Genomic DNA, 19,281 nt, shown 5'->3' with positions numbered 1-19,281 from the left:
TCCCCCTCTTCCTTCCTCTTCCACTTCCTGCCCCCTCTTCCTCCTGTCCCTCCTCTTCTTCTTCCCTCCTCTTCCTCTTCCTCCTCCTTCTCTTCCCCCTCCCTCCTGGCCAGGCCTGGAACTGGGAGGACGCCAAGAACATTCTGTACATCCGGCCAAAGGAAAACACAAGGCCCAAGAGAGTTCTCCCCCGCAGGGAACAGGGGGGCCTCTCTCAGACTCAAAGGAGACTGTCCTTCCACATGAGCAGAAGAGTTGGGAAAACATCTGTGTGGATGCAAGAACACTGCCCGAGGAGAGGAAGGCTGGGGTGCAGCTCAGAAGAGGGGAGAGCGGCCAGGCTGCAGAGGGCACAGGACAGCAGAGGGGACAGGACTCTGGGAAGAGGGACACTAACGATTTCTTGGAAAACAAACAGCTTTTACAAGAAGATCAGTGGGCACTGAGGGCAGGTCTCCAGGCAGTACTGGTGACCCCCAGGGAAGCCACAGTAAATAAGGAGTAGATACAGTGGCCACAGTAACAGGAGCAGGAAAACCTCTTGGGCTGGAGAAGACATGCAGGCAGGGTTTCCAGGTGCAGGCTTGTTAAAAAGTTTTCAAAACTTGTTAAAAATATCCAGGCCAAAGAAATTTAACATAAAAAATATCCATATCTGACCAAACTTAGGAAACACAAAAAAGAAAAATATCTTAACAGAAGAAGAAAAACATTTTCATGATTGATTCTTTCAGGAAATGGACACAAAGCTAAAACCACTCAGCTTATGACGGGTAGGACCTTGTAGGGTCTTGTTTTGTATTACAGACCCATGGGGATGCTGTAATCTTTCACTAATTAATTGAAAGACTGCTTCTCTGTTAGCCTGATTCCTAAATTTTGATCCTGTAAATGGGGCTATCAGGGGAGCTGGTAGTTGTTTTCTTTCCTTGTGAATGGACGGACGGTTGTAGAGATGGTCTGCTCCCCTGTTTGGAGGCTGCATTATGGAATGTGTCCCCAAGCACAACGGCAGGGGTGACACGCCTGTGCACTTGTCTTGCAGAGCGGTCCCGCTCCTGGGCTACCTACCTCAGGACCTGATCGAGACCCCCGTGCTGCTGAAGCTTCACCCCAGTGACCGGCCCCTGATGCTTGCCATCCACAAAAAGAGTAGGTCCCTTCTCCTGGTGAATCCTAAAGGCTTTGACAAAAGCTGGTATGTGCCTGGGTGTCTCCCGAGGTCAGCACCCAGCAAAGATAGGTCAGACTGGCCTGCATCGTATGGGTAATGGATGCCCCACCTCCTGCCAGAGTCCTGGCACTGTCCGTGGGTCCTTTGTGGCCTGTGGCCTGAGTGACATCTTGTCCTTACTGTTGGTATCCCCGGCAGGTGGGAGGAGGGGGCACAGGTTCAGCTGTGGTGGGCGAGGTAGTGGCCAGGCTGGGGTAGTGGTCACACGTGTGCCCCGAAGCCCAGGCCTCATAGATACAAATGACATGTGGAGACGTCCAGTGGAAGCTAACAGAGATGTGCATCCTGAAACATCATGATGTGGCCAAAAACAAACATTTGTCGTGATTGAAAGTGGAACAGTTGTATGTATATATGCATAACCCATGGACACAGACAATAGGGTGGTGAAGGATTGAGGGGGGAGGGACGGCTAGAAAGGGTCAATAGGGGGAAAGAGGGTGCTGGGGTCCAACCCCAGCAGGTCCAGGGGTCCCCAAAGGTGTGGACGGAGTCGGCGAAGAAGGAATGACATGGAGACAGCGCTCAGTTGATCAGCAGCCTAGCCAGGATCTCCAGCCAAGTTCTGGTCTGGATCTCCAGCCAAGTTCTGGTTCGGTTCTCCAGCCAGGTTTTGTGTCCATGTTCTCTTGCTAGGTTCTCCAGCCAGGTTCAGTCACCAGGTTCTGTAGCCAGGTTCTTCAGCCAGGTTCTGTCTAGGTTCTTCAGCCAAGTTCTGTAGCCAGGTTCTGTCCAGGATCTTTTGCCATGTTCTCTCGCTAGGTTCTGTCTCTAGGTTCTGAGGCCAATTTCTGTCCAGGATATTTTGCCATGTTCTCTCCAGCGAAGTTCTTCTGTCTCTAGGTTCTGTGTCTAGGTTCTGTGTCTAGGTTCTGTTTCTAGGTTCTGTTTCTAGGTTCTGTCTTCTAAGTTCTGTCTCCTGTTGTCTTGTTACATCTGTATTTATACCAGTTGATTCCAATCCTATCAATCTCTATTCCAAAGGTTAGGGCGTTTTTTATCTCCATTCCAGGGAGTAAAGATTATGTAGCTTAAGCATGATTGTTCGTAGTTAAAGTGATTAATTACCCGCCTGGCACTTAGTTAAGGGGTTTTATTCCCTCCCTAACTTCAGGGGAAAATCCCTACCTGGGGAAACAACCTTTCTCAGAGAGGTGACTTTGGTTAAAACACATAGTGCCAAGAAGGTGAGCAAACATATTAAGAACAGTATGCCATATATGCCAGGTGCCTTGAAACAGCAAGGATGGACCGGCTCCCGGCAAGGGGGAACATATGTAATACTTTTAACAATAAAGATTTTTTAAAAAATATTTAATATCAATAAAATATAATAATTCAAAAAAAATAAAGTAAAAAGAAGACACACACACACACACACACACACAAAGAAAGCTGAGACTGAGAGCTGCAGCTTAGACCAGCTGTTGGCAGCTCTTACATTTTCAAATAGCCATGAACTCGAGGCATCTGGGCTTGTCTTTTCTCTTCCTGCGAACCTGGCTGCTTCTCACCCCCGAACGCTCTTTCCCTCCTAGTCCTGCAGTCTGGCGGGCAGCCCTTCGACTATTCTCCCCTTCGGTTCCGCACCCGGAATGGGGAGTACATCACACTGGACACCAGCTGGTCCAGCTTCGTCAACCCCTGGAGCAGGAAGATCTCCTTCATCATCGGGCGGCACAGAGTCAGAGTGTGAGTGCTCCCAGGGCCCTGGGCCGCTAGGCAGTCCTGTGGGGACCTGCCCCTGCCCTGCCCTGCCCCAGGTGGGAGGGGCCTAGTTCAAGCAGAGCTGTGAGGGGGAGGAAGAGGGTGGTGAGCAGGCAGGTGGCAGCCTGGGGGGCTGCAGAGAGGAAACGGGGCCTTGCAGGGGTGTGCAGCACAGCCTGACTGTCAGACCATGAATATCATGCAGGGGCCCTTTGAACGAGGATGTGTTTGCTCAGCCATGCGCAGAGGAACAGCCGGCCCTGCACCCCAGCATCCAGGAGCTCACGGAGCAGATCCACCGGCTGCTGCTGCAGGTGAGTGCCCACCCACCCGCAGGACAATCCCTACCTTGTAGGCAGCCTGAGGACTGCTCTGAGTCCTGAGGTCCCATCCTTCCGGCGTCTCACTCTGCCCTGCACGCTGGTGCCTGCTCTCTCGTCCACTGTGTGGGCGGCTTGGGCAAAGTCTGTGCCAGGCCCCGACAGTTGGGCACACCTGCTGCTTGCCCAGGTTGGGGCAGCCCCAGCCTTGCACTTTGGGGTCTGTCTCTGACCTGCAGCCTTTTGCTGATAGCTGAAGGATGCACCTAGACCAGCCGTGGGCAAACTACGGCCCGCGGGCCGGATCCGCCCGTTTGCAATGAATAAAACTAAAAAAAAAAGACCGTACCCTTTTATGTAATGATGTTTACCTTGAATTTATATTAGTTCACACAAACACTCCATCCATGCTTTTGTTCCGGCCCTCCGGTCCAGTTTAAGAACCCATTGTGGCCCTCAAGTAAAAAAGTTTGCCCACCCCTGACCTAGACCCTTCCTCCCAACTCGGCTCCCAAGTCCTGGGTACTGACCCCACATGTCGCCTCCCACAGGTAGATGGCGTCACTCCAATTCAGGATGCTGTGCTGGCACGTAGAGGGACTTGTGAACACCTACCACTATCCTTGGGGACATAGTACTCAAGGAAAACTAGTGCGAGCACAGTAACCCCATGGCTGAGCCGCCCTCCGCTTCCTGGTCAGCAGACTGGGGCAAAACTGTAATATATCGAGTTTAGTTTCTAAAACCCTTGCTAGAACCAAGATCAGCCCCCCCCCCGCCCCCCAATGTGAGCAGAGGACCTGTGATCCAGGGACCCTGGTGCTGTGGGCAGAGGCTGAGAGCTGTGAATCGGGCTTCGGGAAGACAAACCCACAGGCCAGCTGTGCCCCTCCCCCAACCCTGTACCTAAGCCTCCTGTCTGCTCTCTCCCCAGCCCGTCCCGCACAGTGGTTCCAGCGGCTATGGGAGCCTGGGCAGCAATGGGTCCCACGAACACCTCATGAGCCAGACCTCCTCCAGTGACAGCAATGGCCGGGAGGACGCCCGCAGGAGGAGAGCAGTAGGTCCCTCTGCCCCGCCCCTGGGAACCTGTCTATGGTGCATGCGGGAGTCACAAAGCACATTCAACCAACCCTGGCTGCTCTCTAAGTTCTGTTCATGGGGACTTACTTTATCATCTCTAAGAGCTGAAGCAGCAAGTCCTGGCCGGGTGGCTCAGTTAGAGCCTCGTCCCATACACCAAAAGGTTATGGGTTCAATCCCTAGGGCACATACCCAGATTGTGGGTTCGATCCCCAGTTAGGGTGCATACGGGAGGTAACCAATCAATGTGAAATCTCTCTCTCCCTTCTCTCTCTAATATCAATAAAAACATATCCTCAGATGAGGATTAAAAAGAAAATAAAGGGGGAAAATAGTTGAAGCAGCTAAAACTGTAGTTAAAGCTTTGGATGAAAAGTTATTTAAAGAAGGCAAATCAAGCAAAAGGGAAGGTTTAACTTTAGGGTAGAAGGAAGAAAATGGAACGTGCATCCCCCTTTCTTTTTATTATTCTTCCAAATCACAGGTCCGTTTTCTCTAACTTGGCCTCACAGATTCCCACTCAGCACCTCCTCCTCCTCGCTGGGATTACTCTGGCTTCTCCCTCTTTGAGGTGGGGCTGAAGCACTATGCAGTCTCCGATAGAGAATAATGTACTTATTTTGTCTTTATTCAAGGAAAATTCTAAAAATGCTAACAAGGTCAAAACCAAAAGTCATTATTCTGATGAATCTGGAGAACAGAAGAGAAAATCTGCTACAGGTAAAAAATTATTCACCCTTTCCTCAGTAAAACTGTATTCCGGCCAGGTTTTTCTATCTTTCACCTGAACTGTGGGTGGCAGGGAATTTACCCTTTAAATGTGTGCACATCCCCTGCCCTGTCCCTCAGGCAGCAAGGCCTTCACTCCTTCAACACACAGCCCTGCCCAGCCAGTGTGGCTCAGTTGGTTGAGCATTGTCCCATGCATCAAGAGGTCACTGGTTCGCTTCCCAGTGAGGGCACATGCCAAGGTTACAGGCTCGATCCCCAGTAGGGGGTGTGCAAGAGGCAGCTGATTGATGATACTCTCTCATCAATGTTTCTCTCTCTCCCTTCCTCTCTTTGAAATCAATAAAAACATATTTAAAAAACAAAAACAAAAAGCACAGCCCTAAGCTTCTGTGCGGGCATCTGGCACCCTGCAGGCCCTTGCTCCACGGAGTGGCCATGGGCCATATGTTTGTACGCAAGTGAACGTGTGCATACACTCGCACCAAGGGCGCTGCCCAGCTGTCCTGCAAACATTCAAATCCCACCCTGGCTGAGTGGAAATGCCGGCTTTGCTCCTGGGCAGCCTTCTCAAGTGGGGCTCCACCAGCATGGGGACCTGTCAGCCCACCCCCACTGCAGCCTGACCCTGCCTTACCATGTCACGACTTTACACCCTCATGCTTGGGCTCCTGCTCAGGTGTGCACATGCATGCTCCCCAGGCATCTGCCCTGGTGGGCTCTCACTCATCCTTTGTGCTTGGGCCACATCTTTCCAGGGAGCCTCCTAGGGAATCTTGGGGCCAGAGCTCACCTCTGGCCAGGTCTGTTGGCCTCTGGGGTAGGCGCACATTGCTGGGTGCTGGGGACCCACTAATGAGCAGGACACAGCTCTGCCCTGGAGGCCCCCAGGGGAACAGCGTGCAGTGCACGTGGTGACAAGAACAGAAGTGTCCACGGCAGGCTGCCCCAGAGGTTGCTGAGTCACCTTTGAAAAGAAGGGACTTCCAGGAGGCAGGGAGTACTAATTGATCATAAAGCACCTGGGATTTATTGGCCCCAGAGTTTCAGGAGTTCGAGTAAGAGCTGGCCTCACCCACTGCTGAGTCCCTGACCCAAGTGCCACTGAGTTATATCCCAGTCAACAGCATCCTCCAGACTCCATCCTCAGACGGCACAGTGGCCGCTGCCCCAGCAGGGCTGCCCAGGTGTCTGGCTGACTCTGGGTTTCTGTGTCTGTGAGCCATGTTCTGAGTCCCCAGCTTTATCCTTAGGTAGAAATATACAGAGTGTACTCTTTGGGGAAAACAAGTATTAACTGAAAGCAATTTTGCCGTTCTTTCAGAAATGCAAAGTAGTTCTCCTGCTCAGACGACAGCTGTCCCGGCCGCAGAGGACAGCTCCGGTGCCAGCCCACCCACTTCCGCCTTTCCAGAGGAGCTGGCCTGCAGGAACCAGCCGGCCGGCTCCTACCAGCAGATCAGCTGCCTGGACAGTGTCATCAGGTACAGGCACCTCCCGCCTCCCTACTCCATGGTCTCCTGCTGCCCAGGCTCTGGCCCCATTATGTGAAGCTGTTTGTGATCCTCCTCACAGGTACTTGGAGAGCTGCAGTGAGGCCACCACCCTGAAGAGAAAGTGTGAATTCCCCTTGAATGCTTCCACGCAGAAGGCCAGTGACAAGCGAAAGGCCACAGGCAGCCCCAGGCCACCTCCTGCAGGTATCCTGTTTGGACTGTTAAATCCCCCGGTGAGATCAGGCATCATTAGAAGGGCTGCAGCCCCCTTCGCTCCTCCCATGGGAGTTCTGAGTGGCTTTGGGGACACAGTGTGGGGTGTAAGCTCTTTTGTAAATGACTATGGTACATAAACGTCAGCCACCTTCCTATAAGAGAGATGTAAAGGTGACTCTGGACTCTGAGAACAGGACCCCTGGGGCTGCCGGAGGCCCAGGGGCACCTGAGGTTATCATTCTCAGGCTGGTCCTTTTCCATGATGTCTGAATATCCACTTAGGTTATCAGTGGTCGGCAAGCGCATTAGTCAACAGAGCCAAATATCAACAGTACAACAACTGAAATGTCTTTTGAGAGCCAAATTTTTAAAATTTAAACTATATAGGTAGGTACATTGTTATTAACTTAATTAGGGTACTCCTAAGGCTTAGGAAGAGCCACACTCAAGGGGCCAAAGAGTCGCATGTGGCTCGCGAGCTGCAGTTTGCCGACCACAGGGTTAGGTTAAACGGCAGGCCACTTGAACGTGGTGCTCGTCCTGGTGGTCATTACTAGGATGGGAAATCAGGAATCCCGTTGTGATGTAAGCACATGCAATTGGACAGTCATGCTGTGATGGACAGTCTGTGCTCTGCCCACAGACCTTCGAGGGGCTGGGCTCCCAGCAGAGGCCCCTGACCTGCGCCCCCTGAGCTGCCCAACCGCCTGCCCCTCCCAGATGACCCAGGATGTAAGAGTCGAATTGTTTCCATTTCAGAATTTCTCTTCTCCACTTTTCCCCCATGAATAAACACGTGAAGATCAGCTGTCACATGCCAGGATGTGTGCAATCACTTGGGTATAGGATCTGCTAGACAGTGGCATTTCTTACACAAATGGTTCGTTCTCATTGCATTTTTGTGTCTCCTTCCATTTTCTCTTATAAAGAGGCAGTGGTGCCCTCTAGAGCAAACACACATGCGGACGTCAGCGCGCGCTTGACCTCGCTAACATTGCCCGGCAAGGCGGGGAGCGTGGTGTCTCTTACCAGCCAGTGCAGCTACAGCAGCACCATCGTGCACGTGGGTGACAAGAAGCCACAACCTGAGCTAGGTACGCTTGTTGGCTCTGGGATAATGTTGAGAGTAAGCTAATTTTAACAATAAAAATGAGAAGTTTTGACTGCCATCTTAAATTTTTCTTTAAGATTATGCAAGTGCAGTGCAGCCCTACCACAGCCTGATAAGGGGGTCCAGGAAACCCAGAGAGACCTGACCGTGCAGGCCAGGGTGTGGCCCCACCTGTTCTGATTCCCGCTGTGCTCTGGTGCCACCTAGTGGCAGTTGTCTGCTCAGACGTGGTGGTGCTGAGCCAGGGATCCAAAGCAACCTCCCCTCACTGGGCTGAGAGCACCCTCAGGCGTTGGATCCTTCCCTTCCGGGCCCCTGCTTCCCTGTGTGAGGGCAGGAAAGAGCCAGTACAGGTCTGAACAGCAGTACAGCCAAGGGTGGCATCTCCGAGTTCTCCAGAAGAGGGAGACGATGAGTAAAAAATACATGTCAGAGTCAGTGTCCAGACCCCCTTCCAGGATGGACATTGCATCCACCTGCCCCTGTCCTGTCTGTACCCCCGTTCCACATGATCCAAGCTGTCATGTCCATAGTCCTGAACCTGGGCGGGGCACGCAGCAGCCTTAGTCTGTTGCTCTGAAGCTGATGGCAGCCAGAGCGTATCTTCCCTGTCAGAGGCTGAAGGCCCGAGGTACCCGAACTTCAGCCTAAGCAGACTGACCCTGGAGCCCTGGGGAGCAGGGTCTCTGCCATTGCTGTTTGCCTTTTATTGTGAACCTTCTCAGAAGGCTACACGGACATTCACGGACTGCACCCCCGTGTGGGGGCTTCGTGCAGTATCTCACATGGCAGTGGTCTCAGGGTCTGTTAGTTGTTTTAAAGCACAGGGGCCCTTGCAGATGGGTGGTCTGCATCTTCTCTTACAGAGACGGCGGAAGACCCTGCAAGTGGACCTGAGTCCCTGGACTGCCCCGTGGGCCCCGCCATGCCCTGCAGCCACAGCCAGGAGAAGGAGCCCTTCCGGAGGCTGGGCCTCACCAAGGAAGTGCTGGCCGCCCACACCCAGAAGGAGGAGCAGAGCTTCCTGTTGAAGTTCAAGGAAACGAGGAAACTTAGTGTCCTCCAGTCTCACTGCACTTACTACTTACAGGAAAGATCCAAGGGGCAGTTGAGTGAAAGAGGTAGGTGGTGATACCTGGATTGTATGTGGATTTAAAAAACCTTTAATCCTAATAGTACTGAGTCAGGGCAGCTCTCAAAGTGTGAAATACCCCCAGCTTAGGAAGCCTGAGTTTGTGAGATTGCTGTTGGGACTTTACTAGTGATGCCACCTGTTTCCATGGACCCCTCTCAAGGATGTCATCTCGTGTTCCCCAGGGAACGGTGCTTTAAATAGTGGTGGAGTGCAGGATGGGGCAGTTGCAATGCCACCTCATCAGACACTTCTTGCCTAGGTGACTGTGAGGTGCAGGGGACTCCACCCCACCTGCCTACCCCAGTGGAGCTCTCAGAAAACCAGTTAGGCCACAGCTAACTCACCCCAAAGAGAATGGGCACAGTGCTGATGGGGTACTTGGTGTCGGCTCCTGAGGAAGGAGGGAGTCCAAGCTGATACCAGAAGATGTACCCTCCTGGCCAGGCTGACTCAGGACTGGGCTGCAGCCTCCAGAGCCTGTGGGTGCATGTGCTGTCCTTGAGGCAGATTGCCACCAGGTGGTTGAAGGGCAAGGGGTGAGGGAGAATAGACTGGCTTCTTTGCCCCTTTTCTGGTCCAGGAGCCTGGCTCCAGACCCCTAGCCACCTTCCCAGGCCCCATGGGCAAGGCTGGGCTGGTCAGAGATGCCACCTTTTTCCTGGGCTCCCAGGGCTTGACCCAGGATCAGGGTTATCGAGTGCAGGAGACACACAGCACAAGACCCCACTCCCTTGGGCCTCAGGGCAGGCACAGCAAAGTGAACATGAAGTGAGAGAGGCCAACACCCTCTGTAAAGATTGTCTTTTCTACTCTTTGTCATTTTCTTCTTCCCCAGACCCTAGGTCACTGCCAGGCTTTAGGGAACCTCTGGAAATTACAAAAAGGTGTCCTCCCAGCCCTGGGCAGACCCACCCAGTGGACCTGGCTTGGGACAGAGTTGCAGCTCCTTGCCCCCTTGGCCCAGCAGTTTGCAAGGTGCACAGACTGCAGAGCTGTGTACAGCGGCCTGCCCAGACCCTGACATGGCATTCCAGGAGCCCAGTGCTCTAGCTACCAGTCCCACCAGGGGCAGATTTTCTTCTGGAAGAACACCCGCTAGAGAGTCTGAATCACAAAACCTCCGCCCTCTTAGCAGTTTACCTCTGGCTGGCCCACTTGCCTCCAGCATGTAGCAAAGGTGAGGACCCCCTTGGCACGGCTGACAGGTATCCCACACACCTGCTGCAAAACCCTGAGTCAGCCTGTGTGCCATGACAGGAAAACCTGAGGTTCCTGGGACCATCCCGTTGCCCATCCCAGCCAGGCTTGGCATGACTCTTCCCCCCTTCAACCCCCCCTTCACTCCCCGCCCGGCCATAGTACTCCTGGTGCTGGCCCATGGCCAGGGGAGGCAAGGGGACATGCCCAGAGTCCCTTTTGTCACCAGTTGAGACCCTCCAGCCAATTAAAGAAGCTCAGCTCAGGCACTTGTCACAGGAGAGGAAGAATCTGGCTCTGAGGGCAAGTGCTCCTTCCCGCCCTTTGACTTGCATTCAGGTGGAATCACAGGCGAGACAGGAAGCAGCTCTTTTTAAGGACCAGTAGTGGTAAAGCTCATAAAATTCAAAAATCAGCTTAGATGACATCCGATTTTACAAACCAGTACTGGGGAACAGGTTAGAATTGGCAGCTTTATGATTTTTATCTTTTTGGACAAATAGAACCTTTTTAATGCCACTTATCACCATCATTATTTCATAAAAGAAAGGACATTTTAATGTCAGAAGAAAACAAATGTGATCTTGCAATTAAGAATGGTCCTTTAAATTGATTGAATCCAGTTTTATAAAAACTTAACATTTTGCCCTGATTTTTCTCCCTGCACCAAGGATCAGGGAAACTGTATGGTGTTTTTCACAGTTCCCAGGCTAACATTTGGGAACATTGGACTGTTAAACTAGGAGGTGCCTTCAAGTTTCTGAGATTCTATGTGTCTCTGAGAATTGACGTAATAGAAATCACATACATTTTCAACTCTGGTTGTTTTCCCATTATTGTAGCTGCTCATGGACTAAGAAACACTTGTGGAATAGATTCAGCTTGGAAAAAAACTGGGAAGAACAGAAAACTGAAGTCCAAACGGGTCAAGCCTCGGGACTCCTCCGAGAGCACTGGGTCTGGGGGGTCCGTGCCCCACCGGCCCCCACTGGTGGGCCTGAATGCCACAGCCTGGTCACCATCAGACACATCCCAGTCCAGCTGCCCTTCGATGCCCTTCCCTACCCCAGTGCCAGCTTACTCCCTGCCAGTGCTCCCAGCCACAGGAATTGTACCAGTGCCAGGGGCCGTGGCAGCAGCACCTATGGAGCCCCACACCAGCTTTGCGTTGCCCGCTGTGCCCATGGACATCCAGCCCCCACCTTTCACGGCCCCCTTGGCCCCAGTCATGGCCTTGGTGTTACCCAGCTATCCCTTCCCCACAGTGACCCCGAACTTGCCCCCGACCTTCTTCCCTGGCCAGATGATCCCTGCCTCGCAGCCTGAGTTCCCTGGTCAAACCTCACCCCCCAAACAGTCGTGTGCTTGTCCTCGGGCAGAGCGTTGGCCACCGGTGTCCCGTGTGGCCACCCCAGCTACACCAGTGTCGTCCACCGGGCCGCTGGGTCGGGCCTCCCCACCACTTTTCCAGTCCCGTGGCAGCTCACCCCTGCAGCTCAACCTGCTCCAGCTGGAGGAGGCCCCTGAGGGCAGCACTACAGCTGCAGGGACAGCAGAGACAGCAGGTGCTGGGCCGGACTGCAAACCAGGCACATCCTGGGACTGGCCACCAAAGGCACCGCCGAATGCAAGGATCCCCTGCTGCTCTTTCTCTACAGCGGGTGGCCCCGCAGCACCCACGGTAGGTCATCATCTCAGACGCCAGTGTTTTAGGCCAAGGGTCCCACCAAGTATTTCAATTTTGACATAAATACCTGTGCTGGAAATTAATGTTTTTGAGCTCAACAACCTCATCAGAGTAGACGTGGGGCCTTTTTATTGTCTTGGATCTGAACAAAGGAAGATTGATTGTCTGATGATAAGTGAAAGGTCCAAACAGCCCACATGACTTTGTGACTTGTTGTCATGGGCCTTGAGGTTGTTTGTTTGTTTATTTTTTGTTTTGTTAATCCTCACCGGAGGATATTTTTCCCATTGTTTTTTAAAGAGAGTGGAAGGGATGGGAAGGGGGTGGGGCAGAGAGAGAGAAACATTGATGTGAGAGAGACACATTGATTGGTTGCCTCCCACACATTCCCCGACCAGGGCCAGGGATTGAACCTACAACCCAGGTACGTGCCCTTGATCGAGAATCAAACCCTCAACCCTTAGGTACGTGGGGGACACTCTAACCACTGAGCACACCAGCCAGGGCGGGCTTGAGATTTTATGTGACAGATATGAGCACACAGCACAGCAGGGTAAATGCCAGAACTCAGCTCCTGAGAGGGCAGTGGGGGCAGAGGTTCTCATGGTGAGCCAGCTGACCCATTATCCCGTGCCTTCAGGACTGCTGGCGTACTCTTAATCCATTAATGAAATTATAGTTTCCCACAGGTTTTGTGTCCTGACAGCTCAGTGTGCAGTGGTCTGAGCTATGGCAGTATAACCAGTAGGTGCTCTGTGGAGGGCATACTCCCAGGGGAGGAAGTGGGACCCGGGAAACAGATCAGCCTCCAAGGTGTCTGCCACCCTCCCCACTCCTGTTTCTGGGGTCTGGCCTACAGTCCCATTTCCAATGGCTGGAGGGTTGGGGTGCTCCCAGGATTGCCTCCACTCTGGGGCACAGGTACAGGAAGCCAGAACCCATCACCAAAGAGCAGCCTTGGGGTATGTGTTGGCCTCTTCTGCTTCTGTGTTGGCTGTAGTGGAGGGACAGGCATAAAACTTTCCCCCCAGGGATGTGAGAACTGCGTGATTCTCCAAAAATCTACTTGAATGAGATGCATTCATAGGCCACCACCTAGATCCTCGCTGTAGTCCTAATACCCACAGGTCTGTTCATTTGGCGCATGAAAAGGCAGGGTCTGAGGAGGAATGCCATCCACTATCTCCCTGAGTGGCTTTGTGCAGACAGTCGCTTTGCAGCTGCCCCCCAGCTCTGAGGGGCTATGTCCTGACTGTGTCTTGACTGGTGTCTTCTCTTGTTCCTAAAGCAAGATGAGCCCTCAGCTGCCCAGAACAGTGATGCCCTCTCCACGTCCAGTGACCTGCTTGACCTCTTACTGCGCGAGGACCTCTGCTCAGCTGCAGGGTCAGCCCTGTCTGGAAGTGGGGCCTCTGCCACCTCAGACTCTCTGGGCTCCAGCTCTCTGGGCTGCGATGCATCCAGAATTGGGACAGGTATGTTGGTACCTGAGGTTCTTGGGCAGCCTCCACTTCTCCCGCACTAGAGGGACCCAGCTGCACCAGAGCCACAGGTCATATGTGCTCAGGGCCTAGCACCAGGTGCACACCAGGTGTCCAGCTGGCACTCAAAGCTCACAGCAGTTCAGACAGGCAGACAGGGGCTCTGCCTCTAGATGGCGGGCCCTACCCAGTCAGAACTCGCATTCTCACCTGCTGGCTTTCATGTCAGGGCCACTGCAGGCCTCACACCCCACTGGCCCTTATTGGACCCTCCCCCAGGCTCCCTGGGCAGGCTGGGAGGGCCGGCTAGGGTTTGCCTTCCTGAGTTGGTTCCCCTTGGGTAAGCCTAGCATATGGTTGGCGTGCTTCACCCACCAGATCGCACAAGTGTGATCCGGACACATTAAAACAGGTCCTCCCCAAACTCAAAGATGCCTGCTGCCCCAAACTGAACTTCCATTTCTCCATTCTCTGGCCTTGCTCCTTCCGGGAGACTCGCTGGAACGCGCTTAGGCCAGCTGCCTCCGCTTACAAAGCCAAAACCAACTTCTCTGTGGCCTGTTTTGGTGGAGAGGTGTTGAGCGCTAAGAAAGGGAGCATGATTTCTAAGACAGGCTCCACCTGGGCTGCTCAGGCCTCCCCAGGAGAGCCACTCCATGGCACTAGCTGGTATCCCATTTTAATTATCCAGGTAATTCGAGGACTGGGAAGAAAAGGGGAAACCCACCAAATAAGTTACCAAATAAGACTCTCGGCTCCCTAACCCAGCATGTGTCCACAAGCATGGTCTGCAAGGCACTAGTGGTCTAACCCGCCACTTTGTGTGTGTTTAAAGGCAGTAGTAACACCAGCCACACCAGCAAATATTTTGGAAGCATTGACTCTTCAGAGAATAATCACAAAGCAAAAGCGAAGGCAGACATGGAAGAAAGTGAGCACTTCATCAAGTATGTCCTCCAGGACCCCGTCTGGCTGCTGATGGCCGACACTGACGACAGTGTCATGATGACGTACCAGATGCCTTCCCGGTAATCACTCGACCTTTCCCTAGGGATAGGGAAGGGTTGGGTGAAGGAGTCCTCAAACAAGGCCGCCAGTCAGGGGGCACTTCCCTCTGAAAGCCACCTCTCAGGTTGAGTTGAGTGCAGCAGATAGAGAGGCAGGTTCCCTCTCGATGGTTGCCTGGACCCATAGAGCCCTTCAGAGTAATCCATTGCAGGCTGGGGAAAGACAAGCTCCCGGCGACCCTGTGGGTGTCATACTGCACATTTATGAAGCATTTGTGCCAGCTTCATCTCTTTTGCTCTGTTGCCCAGTAACCTTGTGGGGTAAATGGGGTGTGTATGTCTTAGAGATGCAGAAACCAATGGCCACCAGCTGCTTTGTAGTGAATCGGGTCTGTCCCCAGCTGCTCCAAGGAACATTCATGGTCCCTGCCTCTGTAGAGCTTCTTCCATAGGGCAGGTGGGAGGAAGGAAGGGAAAGAGGGAGAGAGGACGGAAGGAAGGGAGGATTAGCTCTGAGGTCAGGACAGCCAGGTCTCTGGGTTAGGGTAGACCGGGGCTCCCTCTCCAGGGCCGCTTCCCGCTGGCCCAGCATTGGCAGGAGGCAAGGGAAGGTATTCTACCCACCACCTCCTGGTAGGAACTGCCCAGATGAATCACCCTGTACAGAACCAAGCATCTGCAGACACCCAGCTCCTGTGTATAATTTAAGTAAAAGTAAAATTGTGACTTGGATTGTCATTTTAATAGAAAAACCACAGATTATTACTAGGGATCGTAAGTAACCCGAAACAGGGTAATCTATTTTAAATGAAAAGGAAATTTGCATTAATCAAATTCATCTAAAATTCCATTATTGATACTGAAAGAAAAGTGTGTTCTTTAAGGAAAAAGACATTCTAAAGCTTATTTCTTTCTAAACACGCTGTGAAGGAACGTAGACGCGGTTTTGAAGGAGGACAGAGAGAAGCTGAAGTTGCTGCAGAAACTGCAGCCCCGGTTCACCGAGCGGCAGAAGCAGGAGCTGCAGGAGGTGCACCCATGGATGCGGGCGGGCGGGCTGCCCACGGCCATCGATGTGTCGGTAAGCTCACCGAGCTGCTTTTCTGATAGTGCATGAAAAGGCTCTCAGGAGCACCTGGTAATCTGCTTACTGTTCTGTGAGTTTAAAACTTCCAGAATTCAATGTTTATTGAAAAAGAGAAAAGATACTGCCACACTATAAGTCTACTTCAAAGAACTTTCTTCCAGTGGCTTTTCAACATTGTTCCCAAAAAGGTCTTCTGAAATATCTAATCTCAATCATGTGTGAAATTTGAGTTTTTTTTTCTTTCTTTTAGTTTTGTTTTCTATTTAAAAAAAGAATACCGTACCCTGACCAGATAGCTTAGTTGGTTAGAGCAGCGGTCGCCAACCGGTGGTCCGCGGACCACTAATGGTCCATGAGGTCCGAAAGGTTGGTGACCGCTGGGTTAGAGCGTAGTTCCAATATGCCGCCAAGGTTGTGGGTTCAATCCCGTCAGGGCACATACGAGAATCAACCAATGAATACATAAATAAGTGGAACAACAAATTGATATTTCTTTTTCTCTCTCTCTTTCAATAAGTAAATAAAAATTTTTAATCTTCCTATGAGATTAGATATTTAAAAGACCTTTTTGGGAACAATGTTGAAAAAAAAAGAACACCTCTCTTATCATAACCCCTCAATATCCATGTAGACTGTTGAGTAACGATAGGAATATTAAATTTCTGCACTTAATGGCTGCCTCTCTCCAGCTGCCCCTTTGGTCTATGTTCCTTTCTGAGAGTTCCAAAGACATGTCTGTACCCCAGCCTCTCTCCCACTCCCTCCTGAGGCCCACACCCTGGAAGCTGCTCTTGCCAGTTCTCGGTGTCCTCTGAACTGCTGCAGTTTTTGTCCCCGTCTTAACAACCCTGACCTTAGCGGCATCTGGGGTGAGTCACTCCCCGTAGGACCCCCCTCCCTCGGCACTTTATTGATATCTCACTTTACAAAACCGAGGCCAGTAACTTAACTCCAGGCCCCATGGGTGGGCCGCCTCTCAGGTCAGGATCCAGCAGGGCTGGCCTCCTCCCAAAACAGGCGTGACTCCCAGCTGAGCAGGACCCTCAGAAACAGCTGGTCCTCCTCTCTCCTCCAGCAGCCTCACGGCTCACACCGGGTCACTGGACCTCACTCGGGTCCAACTACATTTTTATTACTGATTTCATGTTTTTTCTCTTAAGGAATGTGTTTACTGTGAAAGCCAAGGAAAAAGCAACTTTTGTGTACCATATGAAGACAGTCCTCCTCTGGGACTCAGCGAAGCCACAGACAAAAAAGAAAAGGAAAATGGACCTCCCCTGAGCCACAAAAACGAAGGGCAGACGTAACTGCCCCCAACCACCCCCGCCCACTCCAACAGCCAATCTACCTTAGACGGTGATGGAAGAGGACAGAGCTTCACAATTTGTTTCTAAGGAAATGGACAGATAAATTTTTGTTGGTTTTTTTTTTTTGTTTTAGGAAAAAAATCCATAGTTTTTTGGAGGGTGGGAAGAGTTTGGAAAGAAATACATTTTTATATTTAAAATATAAGTGTGGACTTCGGAGGACAAGGAAGAGACTTAGCTGTGATATAACTTAAGAAAGACTGAATCCCTGTGTGAGTGTCGGGGAGGCCACCTGAGCGCTCACAGAAGTTCCTGGACCAACGAGGCTTCCGGGCGTGTCCAAGGCATCACACCAGGCTGTGCCCGTGTGTGACTCCACATGACTGAGGGCCGCCTCCTGTAGCTCTCCAGGGTGTGTGTGCGCGGATCAAATTCTGTCCTCTCTTGGAAGCTGCTTTTTATCTAAATTATTATCTAGTCAAACTAGATGTTTTTAAAACATACCAAGTGGAAATGACGGCCTCTCCTAATTTTCTTTTTGAAAATGTTTCGCATTAAGTGGTGTGAAGCAAACCGGCAGCTTTGGCTTCAGGCACCGTAGTGCCAGATATTTCTACCTGATGTCACTCGAGTTTGGGGTGAACAAAGTTGAAATGCCTGCTCTGGACTAAGGCCTAGTGATTTGTGTAACCAACTCCATCAGATTAACACTCACCCAGACCCTTCTGTGCATTGATGTAGAACATCATCTTGGCTCCTTTTCAGACCATGACCAGTATGTACATGAAAGCATGTTGTCTGTCATCTCTTCATGGTGACTTCCCCCTGCAAACCGGGCTTTGATCCCTGTGTTTGGGACCCATTTGTGTTCTTCAGTTGATGAGTCCCAGACATCAGCTCTGGCTCAGGCAGAGCAGCCGCTGATACTGTGAGCTCACCCCTCCCACCACACCCTGGGCTGGGACAGCCCTTAGTCTCTTCATGAACCTCACCTCACCTGGTGCAGCTTCCATCTCTTTGGTGACTTCCCCCAGTTTCTCTGGCACTTTCAGGTCATTGGGACACTTGGGGAAGAGTGAGACCAGTCTGCCCAACTTTTTGCAAAACCTCATGTTGCACCATATATCCCAAAGATTGTTTGGAAAAAATTGTATTTGTCCCTGGAGTGAATGAGAAGTTCCCACTGATGAAGCAGTTGACTTAAAACTGCATTGAGTCTATAGAAACTTAAAGGAAGCAGGTTTCTGCTTGTTCTTTGATGAAGAAGTGGCTACCAGAATAGTGAAGTCCCCTTTAATCCAGTTGGTTTTCATAATGAAACCATCCTATTCTTGAATATTAATCCTATTTTTTATTAACTCAAACACAAAACAGTGTCTAACTTTTTAAATTTTATTTACAAAGTAATATCACCTTCAGGAACCAAGTTGAGGATGTAGTCTGTGCCTCTGTGTGATAATTAGATGCTACAGACGGCTTCCTGCCTCTGAAGTGAGGTCCTGAAGGGACTACATGTTTCTCCTGAACACAAACTGCCAAAACGTTCTCTACTGTTACGAGTGTTACTGCCGGCATTATTCATTATTTAAGGCACACCCCTGGTTGTTGACTGCATAGCTCCATTGTGCTAAGAATGACACAGGAGCATTTTGTGAAATTGTTTACACGGTGCCATGTTTCCTTTAGTGTATGTGCTGACACAGGTGTTAGGAAAACCTTTCCTCAAATTTAAACTGAGCCTTCTTTTTAATATATTTCTAAAATGTGTGTGAATAAGCTCCCAGAGTCTGCGTGATGACTGGTTAGCCTTGCCGGACAAGTGATTGGTTCACGCCCAAACCAAGCTTTCTCCGCCCAGTGCAATATGTTGTTTACTGCTTGTGTCTTTTTATGACTTTTTTGCCTTTTAGAAAATTGGTAAATAAAGCAAGTATATTTTTATTTTTATTTGTATTTTTAATGTAACACAGAGACAAAACTGAATAGAGATAAAAGATTATCAAAAGGTGTTTTTTAAAAGAACTCTAGAAATTCTGCCGTACAGACTCTTCTCACAAAGGACCCCCTCTTCTTCCCTGCACGGCAGCTTCGAGTTGGTCCCTTCCTGTCTGAGTGTGGCCCTCCCCAATGGACTTTCTAGGATATAAAGCTCATCCTGTAACCACTTGTGGGTGGGGCGGGGCGGGACGGTGTGTTCTGCTCAGTCCCAGAGCTCCCCTCTGCTCTGCATAACCCCAGCCACTGACTTTGTTCCCTTGCGCCCTCCCAGGGTTGTCTGTCCTGCCTGGGCTGGCTGCTTGGATGCTGGCCACAGGCCTGAGGATAGGGCGGCAGGGCCAGGAAAGCCTACTGTCTCCATCAGAGATGATACAGGCAGCACAGCACCATCTCCCCCAGCCCACCTGCCCAGTCCTTCCTTCTGTCATGATAAAGCCATGCAGGGCCGGGTCAAAGGAGTAGAGGACCATGGGGGGTCAGAGTGAA

At 51.3% G+C, this 19,281-nt stretch overlaps 1 protein-coding gene across 1 annotated transcript in view; it reads left to right on the top strand.

Moving 5' to 3' along the window:
* PER2 (period circadian regulator 2) overlaps positions 1-18,738 on the top strand; it is a 35,524-nt gene extending 16,786 nt beyond the window's left edge. The window contains exons 10-23 of the mRNA XM_081095833.1: positions 1,046-1,152; positions 2,773-2,926; positions 3,147-3,255; positions 4,196-4,321; positions 4,980-5,064; positions 6,398-6,557; positions 6,649-6,773; positions 7,715-7,879; positions 8,763-9,017; positions 11,071-11,909; positions 13,204-13,390; positions 14,232-14,424; positions 15,334-15,484; positions 16,651-18,738. Of these exons, the coding sequence (XP_080951959.1) occupies positions 1,046-1,152; positions 2,773-2,926; positions 3,147-3,255; positions 4,196-4,321; positions 4,980-5,064; positions 6,398-6,557; positions 6,649-6,773; positions 7,715-7,879; positions 8,763-9,017; positions 11,071-11,909; positions 13,204-13,390; positions 14,232-14,424; positions 15,334-15,484; positions 16,651-16,797 (2,803 nt within the window). The 3' untranslated portion in view covers positions 16,798-18,738. The remainder of the gene's footprint in view (positions 1-1,045; positions 1,153-2,772; positions 2,927-3,146; positions 3,256-4,195; positions 4,322-4,979; positions 5,065-6,397; positions 6,558-6,648; positions 6,774-7,714; positions 7,880-8,762; positions 9,018-11,070; positions 11,910-13,203; positions 13,391-14,231; positions 14,425-15,333; positions 15,485-16,650) is intronic.
* Positions 18,739-19,281: the final 543 nt, after the last annotated feature.

Source organism: Myotis nattereri (genome assembly GCF_964212035.1).
Source record: "Myotis nattereri genome assembly, chromosome: 7".
Classification (NCBI taxonomy): Eukaryota; Metazoa; Chordata; class Mammalia; order Chiroptera; family Vespertilionidae; genus Myotis; species Myotis nattereri.
The sequence above is the reverse complement of the archived record's forward strand: the minus strand, read 5'-3'. Positions and strand labels throughout refer to the sequence as shown.